General features: G+C 49.8%; 2 protein-coding genes across 2 annotated transcripts in view; one reads left to right on the forward strand and one right to left on the reverse strand.

The window, feature by feature from the left end:
* The window catches only part of SGCD (sarcoglycan delta), a 304125-nt gene extending 293821 nt beyond the window's left edge, over positions 1 to 10304 (reverse strand). The window contains exon 1 of the mRNA XM_056502479.1: positions 10164 to 10304. The gene's annotated coding sequence lies outside the window, so the exon portion shown is untranslated. The remainder of the gene's footprint in view (positions 1 to 10163) is intronic.
* LOC130258934 (tetra-peptide repeat homeobox protein 1-like) lies at positions 10005 to 12702 on the forward strand. Its single transcript, XM_056502684.1, has 2 exons — positions 10005 to 11718; positions 12629 to 12702. Exons 1-2 carry the CDS (start codon positions 10005 to 10007, stop codon positions 12700 to 12702), a joined length of 1788 nt encoding a protein of 595 aa, XP_056358659.1.
* The last annotated feature ends 216 nt before the right edge of the window (positions 12703 to 12918 follow it).

Below are 12918 nucleotides of genomic sequence, written 5' to 3' on the forward strand. Positions count from 1 at the left end.
TGCAAAATATTGCACTGAAATAAAGGAGTATTACTGTCCACACAGACTGACAGGCTCTGAATTAGCTGTTCTAATGCAGGAAAGAGATGTAGTCACTACAGACAGCTTTCTGGAAACATCAGCTCAGCAGACCAAAACTAATAAGCAAATAATTTCAGAACTTGTAGGGAAAGGTATCAAGGCTGAAATACAAAATATCATGTCAGAAACTCATGATTTATCTGCATTTTAAAAATGCATCTATTTCTGCTTATGCCATCTTTAAAAGGAAACATATGAAGACACACAGATGAGATGGATCAGAAGACTAAATTATTTCTGAACAATGAAAAGATTCACTTTGCTATAATGCCTCAGAAGCAGGAGCACATTGGGACTCTACAGCCTGAAGAAGAGCCAACCCACCCAGGTGTAATCCAGGATGCTGGGCTACATGAGCCACCTGCATGGTTCTTATTTTCCTGGTTCTTATTTTTTCTGTGAGGTAGAACACACAGAAAGGACAATTTCTGCTTCCCTGTGAAGTGGTAGTAGGATAAGCCAGAGCATGTTTAGATAAATTGTATTAACTGGGCTGCAATCTGCAAGAGACTTCTCTCATTTCCATCTGCCCTGGAAGCAAAGTTACTTAATAAGACATTGACCATTCAGCTCACAATGTGCTATAAAATTTTACCTTTGGTCTTATTAGGGTAACAAATGGGAAATATCATACAAGTCTTGAAATTATGGAGTAGATTAGACTCAAATTGCTTCATAAGTTAGAGAAGAAAAAACACCCTCCAGAGCCATCTCCTATCCCAAAAAGGACAGGTTCAAGCTAGCTGAACACTGTATTTTCTATATGAAAAGCCCCACATTCTGGTTTTTTCCCCTCTACAAGCTGAGGGAAAAAGCAACTTTTATGTATAAGGAGTGCATAGGGAGTACTAAGCACACAGAACACCTAAAATACCAAATAATAGGCTCAGGTTGGGTTGGAGCACCCTAGGTCCATCAGACAATTTATCCTGTTGTAACCCAAAGATTCAGGTCCAACCTAGATGAAAACCCAAATTCAAGTAGATCAGAAGCTTCCCATAATTAAAAGAAAACAGAAGGGCCAAAGAAGAAGCATTTTGATCCCTGTAACAGCACCTTTGCTTAGCACAAGAAGCACATGAACCAAAAATACAATAGAATAACAAAAATCCTGGCTTGCTGGAAATTCTGACACTGAGGAAATTCCTACATAGAAACTATTAATTCACAAAATCATGTAGGAAACACTTCTATTGTTTACAAAGCTTCCATGCTTTGTATTATTCTTCAAAAGATTCAACTATTTCCACAAACACTAGTTCAGCCTCACAGGCATTATCCCCCTTCAACCTTTCAAGTGAAGGCAGTTCTTAACAGTGCTGTTGAAAATAAGAACAATGGAGAAGTTTAAGTGCACCATTTTTCAATATCTGACTCAACTATAATAACTATAATATCCTCCATATCAGTAATAAGACGACTGTTAAACATGATACTTGAAATCATTCACCTCTGACTTCCCAAAGCTCTTTCAGGAAATACCTGTTTCCAGAAAACTTCATTACTGTAACACTCAGGAATCAGTGTGTAGGTGCTTTTTCCCCAAACCAATAAAATACCCACCTTTAAGATTATTTTCAGATAGTGAAATTAAACATGCAATGGTGTATAACATCAGCCTGCATAAAGGCCACATCTGCCAGATCCTCCAGTCTGGGCAGAGGAATTTAGAATTATCTGTTGCTCAGCAGGCAGAAATCCACTGAGGAAGTCAGACAGAAAGAAAGGGAACAAAGAAAACAGGGTAAAAAAAAAGAAAAATATCTAACAGATTTAGTTTTCAGACAATTCAACCAACACTTCAAATCTTTTATTCACACCTTCAAAAGCCATCATCTGTAGGTAATTAATTACTGCATGCCTGACTTCACTCTGTGTTTTCACTGACACCAGTGGCAATAGGATTGGCCTATTCCCTATTAGCTAACTCAAACCAGTAACTTGCTCTTGAATATCTCATTCAGATCTAATACCTCCTTTTAAATATCCATTTCTGGCAGAGCATAAAATAATCAACCTATCAAAGCACTGCAGTTTCATCATTACCCCCCCAAAATTAATCATGTTTCAGTACATGCAAGGCAAGCCTTTTGCAGCACACTGGTAAGCAGGAACAGATAAAAGTGCATTTCCCAGTGCCCATACTGAAACAGTAATACAGCTAATGATTTTGTGCAAACCCCTAGTGCAAGCTCTGTGAAAAAACTGCAGAATAATTCAGATCTTCAGGAGCAATGTGTAAGCAGAAAACTGAGCTGTACCCTGTGAGGGCTATGATTCTTCTGTGGTCTCACTGAAAAAAAAATAGTCAGGTTAGAGTAAGGTAAATTCTTCCTTTAAAGTTTATTTTGGCTTCACGTCTATAAGTCATGTATAGTGAATAATAAAATTTTAAAGTTGCAGTATCTGTGAACTTGATATGGTAAAGCTGCTAAAATTCAGGGTTACTGTTCTACCTGAGCATGACAGTAACAACAGTGAATTTTATCCTCCTTCAGACAGATAGTACAAGGCAGAAAATCCACTTACATCCCATTTACAGCCATAAAATAAGTTGCAAGAGGAGCGAGGCTGCCCATGCTGACACCTAAAAAAAAGTTTATGCTTTCTGCATAAACGATTTTGTACTTCAAATATAAAGAGAGACATTGGCAGGTTATTTTGTAAGCCATGGAAAGGCTCTCATACCCCAAGCCATGGCTGTGTATTTTGTACCTGAACAACTCTGCCTTCAGCTGAAGCTTCACTGCCCAGCTCCACTATCAGATGTCACAGTTGCAAAAGCCTAGAAGTCAGAATAAAAGCTGGGGCGTTGCTGCCAAGCACGCTTCTGAAAGACTTCAAAAAGTTATTGGAGCAAGACAAACTGCACAAGATTCTTCCAGAGGAAGCCAGGCCAGCAGCAGCCCAAGAGCTCAGAGAGGCTCCCAGTTAATTAGCTGTTTGCTATGTAGAAAAGAGGCTCTAGGAAATGCCCAGTGCTGCATCCTCATTTGTGCTTCTCTCTGATCCCTACAGCAGAAACTCAGTCTGAGTGCAGCAGAGCTCATTATCCAGCAGAGACAAACTCTCCTGAGCAGAGAGGTGTTTCAGCTCCATCTGGCCACCCCTCTGCCTGCCCTGAGCACAAGAAGCCCATGCAGGTAGGGCCTGGCTGGAATCAGGGATGGAGCCTGGTCTCTAACAGGGATGGAACACAGACCCTTCTTCATTCTGGAGGGAAGGGAAGAACACAAAGTAAACCCAGAGCTGGCTTTGGTTTGACTTCCAGTGCATGGACTGGTCCTGCCTGGGTGACCAGCACCTCTCAATAATACTCCTTTTGCTTTCCTAACAGCACATTCCACATCTGCCTGTTAAGCACATTTCCCTGTCTAAAAGAGAGATAAGAGCCTTATCCTCACCCTCTGTGGACTCTTGGCTCGTGCTTTAGGAGAACACTTTTATTTAGGAAGTGCCCAGTGCAGTCAGGTCACGCCCTTTGTTTGTGCAGGGGAAAGTTTGGAGCCTGCTCCACTTCAGCTGCCTCTACCAGGGCCAACAGCTTCATCTGCTCCAGCTCCTCAACCCCTCAGTAAATGACACCTCATTAATTTCAGCACTGTGGGAGCACTAACACTCTGCTCTGAAGAGCACAGCCCCAAAGCCAACCACATCACCCTCAACAGGGAACGAGCCAGGTCTCCACAACACTGATTTAGTCAATCAAATTGCAGGGACCTCCCATTGTTTGTTTTTTTCCCTTTCATGCTTAGCATCCTGCTTTTATCTGGCAGTGTTTTAACAGCTGTTTTCTTATCATATTAAACCAACATCTCTGACAAAAAGCCAATGTCCAATTCTCCTGGATTTCCTCACAGTATGCTACGGGAGCGAATCTCTACTGAGCAAAGCTGTCTGTTAGCCTGAGCACAGGTTTTGTTCTTTAAACAAATGTTTCCCATCCTCATAAACCCACAAACAAACAAACAAACACCACAAACAAACAAACAAATACCCCAAACAAATCCAGCCTAACAAAACTCCACAACTTTGTCACAATCTCAAAATCTTCTGTTCAAATTTCACCCCCCCCCCCAAAAATAGCAGGCCAGGCCTCCAGCCAGTGGCAGCATTGGCACAGTGCCTAGGAAAGTAATGGAGCTGCACTGATTTACAACAGTTAAAAATCTGACCTGGAGATGAGTCATGGGCTTCACTTGCTGCCTGAATTGCAACTAATTCAAAGGGTTTGGGTTTGTTTTGTTTATCTCTGGATGTGTTGTAAAGCTTCAGTCACTAAAGGTCAATTCCAACATTTCATAGGTATTTAGGAAAGCTCCTGAATATTTAGGAAATGCTTGAATGTATGAGATTTTTCAAGCATGCTGCTTCTTGGATTTGGACTCATCTTTTCTATCACAGTCACACTCTGCCATCTGAAATAGTCCATTAACCTACACATTGAGGCAGCTACTTTTGATCAAGAGATGAAAAATCACAGCTTAGCTCTGAGCCTCAAAACAAGAGATGAGATAAAAAAAACATCAAGCAGGGAGGGAGGCTTTGGGACTCTTCTCCCTGCTGTCTGTCAGAGAAATGTGGCTCTGGCTGTTCCTGGGTGCCTTCAGCATTATGGTCTCTTCTCCCTCTGCTGAGCAATCCAAGCACTACAGAGAGTGACAGAGCTGCCTGCAGCAAGAGGTTCTTCAGTCGTGTCAGGATTACACAGGAACAAACTCTATTTCTCAGGCTAACAGCAGAAAAAAGTAAGAAACAGGCAGAGAGGCTCAGCCTCCTGCTCCTCACAGAGATGTGCACTGAGCCAGGCTGGGGCTGCAGACACCAGGGCTCAGCTCCAGGCTGGTGAAAGCATCTGCTGACGTGGGGAAAGCAGAACCTGGCTGGTGACCCACCAGGGACACCCCTGGAGAAGGCAGGAAGCTTCTGAATTAATCATTTCCCCTTGCTGCCGCATTGCCAAAGAAGAAATGAGACTGACTAACTGTTCACATGGCTCCCATGCAAGAACAGGTGAAGACACTGCAGCAGCATTTCATTTACCACAACCCAATACTATCAAGCTTACCATTTTGCAATGCATTAGATTCAGGAAGCTTTCTGTGCAACACTACAATCTTAAAAACATCATTAATTCAAAAAATAAAAATAACAGAGCTCAAATATTCATATCAGATTCTAGGGTTAAACTAAGTGGCAATCCTGAGATTTCACCTGGATAGAGGAACCACTATCCTTCCTTGCTAAGCAGAAAAACAGATAATCACCCTAGGGCTCCATCTTTAGTGAAAAATAAAATCTCCTATTTCTCAAAGACAAAAAAAGAAAAACAACCCAATACCAAATCCCTTTTTACTAGCTCTATCCAAATTCAACAGAACAGTAGCTAAAAATATGTCAGAAATCAAGGTGCAAGTGAAGAAAAGAAAAAAGAAAAGGCTTAACACCAGAATGGCAAGATTTCAAGCGTGACCCATTGCCTGGTAATGTCAATGGGATCCTTTTGAACCGTTTCCAAACAAGTCAGATCCAGCTCACCTGACGTGACTTGTTACTGAGAGCAGCTGATGGGGGTAGAGAGGAAGAAGGCAAAGAATTCACAGGGAAAACACACTGATACAGGAGTCATATCAGCTCTTGATCAGTGGGTGGGGGAAAGTATACTTTTGCTTCTTTTAAACATTTCCCCCCAAAAGGAAAAAAAATAGCAGCCTTCCCATAGGATCCATCTTAAACCCAGGCAGGGGGGAATGTACAGAGCAGCTAAAAACTGAGATTTTTCAAGGTTATCTAAGCAGACATTGCCAAGTTCTTTTATGGTGTTTAGTAACCTACTGCCCCCCAAAAAGTTAATATGTTTTCAGACTACTCCAGGCATATTCAGCAGAAATCTGTTATTAAAATCAATGAGAGACAAGCTGTTAGCTGTAGGTTGTGCTGGAAAAGCTGCAGATGAAATGCAGAAAGCTCCTATGCTTTCACTCCACATCCAACAATACAAACATTTTCAGTTACCTCATAAATCAAAGTTTGTCATTAAGCTGCACCTAAAGTGCTATCTTGCCCAAGCCTCTAGAAAAGCATCAAGGTAGCTGTTAATAATTTTTTTTACCATCACTCAGGAAACATTTCATAGGTGAAGGAACCATGGGCTGGTGCAAATCCTCTGTTGTGACTGTTATGGGGCCAAAAGGATCGAGGCATTTGGTGGTGGCCAGAGACAAATGGCTCAGAGAGTGACAGTGTGTGTGAGCTTTTACACTGAGACACTTTCCACTCCAAGCACACCTAAGGGACTTGATGTAAACTGGTAACAGAGCCTGGGATTCACACAAATGAAATAAAAGCAGGAGCAGACAATGAAGAAAGTTAATTTTTCACCCAGAGAACTGCAGTGTTAGAAGATTGCCCTGGAGGATTTAATCAATGAAAGTGAATCTTGTATATTTTTCTCCAGTATTCCCAAAATAAGTCAATAAGATGCCAACAGTCTCTCAGTACAGAAAGACTGTTTTCCAGTAGGCTTGAGCTAAAGTCTTTATCTAAAGAACTAAAGAAATGCATTATGATTTCAGAGAAAAATAGTAAGGAAGGAAACAGAAACAGCAGGATAACCTTACAAGGCACAATAGGTTTTCAGAAAAACTTTTTTACTTCTCTTATTCCTAAGGGCGATTAGAAGTAAATAAAAACTACTCTAAACCAGACATTGCTGGTGCACCAAAATACCTGCAGCTACCCTGGCCTTTAAAACAGCAAAACATCTGAAGAATGCACACCACTATCAGGCACTATCTAAAGGCATTTCCAGGTCCAGAATCTCCTCTCCTGTGAGGAAAACGCATCTACTTGTCCATCTGCTTCATAAAACCTCCCCATGCACTCAAATAATTCCTAATAACCCATCACCCAAAGGATCTGAGCAACACCCAAAATAACATCACCCAAAATAAAGAGCAACAGACCACATTACATAACACACTTGTACATATATATAAACACCTGAATAAATGCCCCTGCCTGTTTGAAGGGCTGCACACCAGCTCTCTCTCTTGGTCAAATGACCTGTAGGCAGGAAGCTTTCTCAAGTCCTAAATCAATTTATAAACCCACCTTCAGCTGGAGCCTGGATAATCAGTATCTCTGAGAATTAAAGGGAAAAAAAGAAACAAAACAAAACAAAAAAACACCTCCATAATTTCCCCTTTGTAATACTCAGTTTACATGCACAAACCAGAAGAGCTGTCACTTCAGTTTTAAAAGCTTTAAGCAAAATTAGCTGTTCTACTTGCAAAGCAAAGAGATGCAACTGAAAAATATCAGGGGCATACTGTCCATGACTCTTCAAAGTGTTGGAAGTTTCCAGAAGGCACAATAAGGAATACAGTCAACATCCTCAGTACATTCCAACACAAGAATTCCGAGGACTTAAAGGAGAAAAGGCAAAGGTAATTTCTCTGTGGCAAGAAAATTATTGCAACAGTTGTACCAAGGCTAATCAAAGGGTTTGGAAGCGAGGCTCACCCTCTGTATTGCTGAGAGGTGATGCTCTGAAAACAGCTTTTACTACAAGGAATCTTGTCAGCTTTGTTTCAAAATAATGACCCTTATTTTTCCATTTATCAGTATAATTTCTTCCTCAAACTGGCATTCAAAAATACAGCTCTTCCTTGGTGGAGGAACAAAACAAAAACACAGCTTGAAATACAGGAGTGGATTCCCAACAGATATACATCAACACGAGGAGTCAATAAAATTATGTTAATTTATGCCAAATGAAACCTAACCAAGATTTCTCTCCTTCGAGACGAGGCTGGGACGATTACGGTCATTTACAGCAGATGCCAAATCCTCATCACACAGAGCACGAGAGCTCGTTCCCATGCCCGTGGAATGTCACCGAGCAAACACATCTGGTGGCAGGAGGAGCGCTCAGCTCAGCACACTGATGTAGCAACGTCACTGGCTGACCTATTCTGCCCAGCACACAATGGAGAGTTGTTCATTTTTCTTTTCAATGAAACGCTATGCAAGTGTTGATTTAATGGTTCATTCATCAACTCCTCTGAATATTAAGCAATTCATTTTGACTTAATTTGAACAATTCAATTTCACCCATCCTTTCTCCCCTTGAAAAATGTGAATTACTGCCCAGAGAGAAGCTGTTTTAAAAGTTGACTTAACTGGAAACACTTACCCTTTCACAGTCTGATACATACTTACTCCAGAGTTTTTTCTTGTCCTGTTACATATTATACCTGAAATTCACAAATGCTAAAGCAAAGATACTTTAACAAATACTTCGGACCAATAGGCATCTTCTACATGAGCTACTCCCTAAGACCACCAGAAAACAAAGTGCATCGTCAACAACCGTGAGAAATTCTGCAACACCCGGGCAAAGGAGCCTCTCATTGAAAATCCCTTCTTTCCTTTCAAAGTTTGCAGTACCCGATACATTTTCCCAACAGGAGTAAAACACCGATCCACGCAGGAATGCACTGGAGTTGCAGTCTCACCTGTAAGCAGCACCTCGCACCTCCGAGTCCGCACCCCGCAGGGTTCGCACGGCCCCGCTCCGCAGCCGCGCTCGGCCCGCGGGTCCGGGACCGCCCGGGGTGCGGCAACCTGCCGGTACCGGGACAGCCCGGGGTGCGGGGAACCTGTCGGTACCGGGACAGCCCGGGGTGCGGGGAACCTGCCGGTACCGGGACAGCCTGGGATGGAGAGAACCCTGCCGGTACCGGGACAGCCCGGGGTGCGGGGAACCTGCCGGTACCGGGACAGCCTGGGATGGAGAGAACCCTGCCGGTACCGGGACAGCCCGGGGTGCGGGGAACCTGCCGGTACCGGGACAGCCCGGGGTGCGGGGAATCTGTCGGTACCGGGACAGCCCGGGATGGAGAGAACCCTGCCGGTACCGGAACAGCCCGGGATGGATGGAACCCTGCCGGAACCGGGACAGCTCGGGGTGCGGGGAACTGGCCGGTACCGGGACAGCCCGGGATGGATGGAACCCTGCCGGTACCGGGACCGCCCGGGTGCGGGAACCTGCCGGTACCGGGACAGCCCGGGGTGCGGGGAACCTGTCGGTACCGGGACAGCCCGGGATGGATGGAACCCTGCCGGTACCGGGACAGCCCGGGGTGCGGGGAACCTGTCGGTACCGGGACAGCCCGGGATGGAGAGAACCCTGCCGGTACCGGAACAGCCCGGGATACAGGGAATCCTGCCGGTACCGGAACAGCCCGGGAGGGAGAAAACCCTGGCGGTAGCAGAACAGCCCGGGATGGAGGGAACCCTGCCGGTACCGGAACAGCCCGGGGTGCAGGAATCTTGCCGGTACCAGAACAGCCCGGGATGGAGAGAACCCTGCCGGTACCGAAATAGCCCGGGGTGCAGGAACCCTGCCGGTACCAGAACAGCTGGGGATGGAGAGAACCCTGCCGGTACCGAAATAGCCCGGGGTGCCGGAACCCTGCCGGTATCAGAACAAACCGGGATGGATAGAACCCTGCCGGTACCAGAACAGCCCGCGGTGCAGGAACCCTGCCGGTACTGAACAAACCGGGTTGGATGGAACCCTGCCGGCACCAGAGCAGCCGCGACCACCGCACCTGTTGGCCCGCGGTCCCCGCCGCGTTTCCCCGATCCATCCCGATCTGTGCCCGTTTTCACCTGCTGCTCGCAAGTGCCGGAGCCCCTCGCCGCAGCCCCCTCTACACGCTCGCTGTTAACATTCAGCCTGGCAGCCCCAGCCCCAGGGACACTTCCAGAGCCCCTTCCCCACGGGAGCTCGCCCCTCTCAGACCCTGAGCATCCCCCGCGAAGCTCGGCCGAGCCTTCCAGCAGCGACCGCCCGCTGCCGAGACACTTTTCCCTCCGGCAATGCCAACACGGAGCCACCGCGCTGCGAGGGAGCGATGCGAGGGAGCGATGTAAAGCAGGGATGGAGCGATGCGCGGGGGACACCGCGACCGCGGAGCGCCCGAAGGGCCGCGTCCCCCCGCGAAGGGCAGCGCCGGCCAGAGCCCGAAACTCCGGCAAGTCGGAGCGCGGGGCCGGCCCGCGGCGGCACTCACCGGGGCGGGGGCGGCTCGGCCCCTCAGGAGATCATGCCGGCGGAGCGCGGGGCCGGCGGCGGAGCGGCTGCTCCGGCAGCGGGGGCGCGGCGCTGCTCGAGCCGCGGCGCAGCAGCCGCGCCGCCCCCGACACGCGGCCGCGGCGGCCCGGCCCGCGGGGGGCGCGGAGAGGCGCGGAGAGGCGGGCCCGGCCCTGTGCCCAGCCCTGTGCCCGCCTCTGTGCCCAGCCCTGTGCCCGCCCCGGTCCGGCCCTGTGCCCGCCTCTGTGCCCGGCCCTGTGCCCGGCCCTGTGCCCGCCTCTGTGCCCAGCCCTGTGCCCGCCCAGGTCCGGCCCTGTGCCCGCCTCTGTGCCCGGCCCTGTGCCCGCCTTGGTCCGGCCCTGTGCCCGCCTCTGTGCCCAGCCCTGTGCCCGCCCCGGTCCGGCCCTGTGCCCGCCTCTGTGCCCGGCCCTGTGCCCGGCCCTGTACCCGCCTTGGTCCGGCCCTGTGCCCGCCTCTGTGCCCGGCCCTGTGCCCGGCCCTGTGCCCGGCCCTGTGCCCGGCCCTGTGCCCGCCCCGGTCCGGCCCTGTGCCCGCCTCTGTGCCCAGCCCTGTGCCCGGCCCTGTGCCCGCCTCTGTGCCCAGCCCTGTGCCCGCCCAGGTCCGGCCCTGTGCCCGCCTCTGTGCCCAGCCCTGTGCCCGCCCAGGTCCGGCCCTGTGCCCGCCTCTGTGCCCGGCCCTGTGCCCGCCTTGGTCCGGCCCTGTGCCCGCCTCTGTGCCCAGCCCTGTGCCCAGCCCTGTGCCCGGCCCTGTGCCCGCCTCTGTGCCCGGCCCTGTGCCCGGCCCTGTACCCGCCTTGGTCCGGCCCTGTGCCCAGCCCTGTGCCCGGCCCTGTGCCCGCCTCTGTGCCCAGCCCTGTGCCCGCCCCGGTCCGGCCCTGTGCCCGCCTCTGTGCCCAGCCCTGTGCCCGGCCCTGTGCCCAGCCCTGTGCCCGGCCCTGTGCCCGCCCCGGTCCGGCCCTGTGCCCGCCTCTGTGCCCGGCCCTGTGCCCGCCTCTGTGCCCGGTCCTGTACCCAGCCCTGTACCCAGCCCTGTGCCCGGCCCTGTGCCCGCCTCTGTGCCCAGCCCTGTGCCCGCCTCTGTGCCCGGCCCTGTGCCCGGCCCTGTGCCCGCCTTGGTCCGGCCCTGTGCCCGCCTCTGTGCCCGGCCCTGTGCCCGGCCCTGTACCCGGCCCTGTGCCCAGCCCTGTGTCCGCCCCGGTCCAGCCCTGTGCCCGCCTCTGTGCCCGGCCCTGTACCCGGCCCTGTGCCCGGCCCTGTACCCGGCCCTGTGCCCAGCCCTGTACCCGGCCCTGTACCCGGCCCTGTGCCCGGCCCTGTGCCCGGCCCTGTACCCGGCCCTGTGCCCGGCCCTGTACCCGGCCCTGTGCCCAGCCCTGTGCCCAGCCCTGTGCCCGGCCCTGTGCCCGCCTCTGTGCCCGGCCCTGTGCCCGCCCCGGCCGCGCCTCCGCCGCCGCGCCCGCGGCACCCACAGCGACAGAGATGCTCCCGCTGTGCGCTGCCGCTGCCTCCTCGGATGTCTCTTTCCTTCCTTTTTTCCCTCCCTTCCTCTTTTATTCCTTATTTTTTCACTATGCTTTTCTTCTTTTTCTCCCTTTTTCTCCCCACCTGGCTCCAGCCTCCTTTCAGGTAGCTGTAGAAATGGATAGCATCTCTTGTGAGCCTCCTTTTCTCCAGGCTTAACATTCCGAGCTCCTCATTAAGACTTGTGCTCTAGACCCTTCACCAGCCTCACTGCCCTACTATGGACATTGCTTTCTTCGTTCCTCTTTTTTAAATTGATTTTTTCCCGCTTTTCCTTTTTTTCCCCACTGTTCTTCCCTTTCCTCTTTTCTCCCCTTCTCGCTATCCCCTCCCATTTTCCCATCACTCTTTTTCCTGCCCCCTCTTCCTTTTTTCCTGCCCCCTTTCCCTTTTTCAGCCCCTTCCCCCCACATTTCATAGAACCACAGAGTTGTTCAGGTGTGAAAAGACCTTTACATTCAAGACCATCAAATCCAGCGCTTCCCCAGCACTGCCAAGCCCACTGCCAAGCCGTGTCCCGAAGTGCCACATCTGCACATCACTTAAACACCTCCAGGGATGCTGGCCTCACATGTGCTCTAGACCCATCACCAGCTTCACTGTCCTAACTGTCCTACTATGGACAATGCTTTCTCTGTTCCTCCTTTTTTTTAATTGATTTTTTCCTCCTCCTCCTTTTTTCCCATCCCTCTCCCTACCAAAGCCTTTTAGCAAAGCAGACTGTGCCCAGCAGCCAAGTGGCAGCAGGTACTCAGCTACCCAGAGTGGTACAAAGGCTCCAGCAGCAACACAGCTCCTTTTCCCTTGGAGTTCCATGTGCTGGAGAGGCAATCAGTGGAAATGGGTTTTTTGTACTCTAAAAAGTTGGTTGTTTTGCAACCATATGCAAATGCTTTGGTTCTAGCAGATGGCAATGAGCGCTTTCCTTCCACATTTTACTCTGGAGCTCAGTATCAAGGTAAAAAGAGTTTGCAATAAGCTCAGTAGCTACTGATTTGTGGTTAGGACAGTTTAAACTTGTGTTCAAGGAGAACTTTCCATCACATGTCCACTTGCTGCTCTTCCCTTCCTTCTGTGGGCCTGAGACTCTCCTTTCCCTTAAAATTCCAAGGAAGTGCCAGGTTTGGTTCATTGAAGGTCTGTGAAATCATTTCCCAACTAAAGAACAGCTACACCATATAACCCTACATCAGA

Source organism: Oenanthe melanoleuca, chromosome 13 (assembly GCF_029582105.1).
Source record: "Oenanthe melanoleuca isolate GR-GAL-2019-014 chromosome 13, OMel1.0, whole genome shotgun sequence".
In the NCBI taxonomy this organism is placed as follows: domain Eukaryota; kingdom Metazoa; phylum Chordata; class Aves; order Passeriformes; family Muscicapidae; genus Oenanthe; species Oenanthe melanoleuca.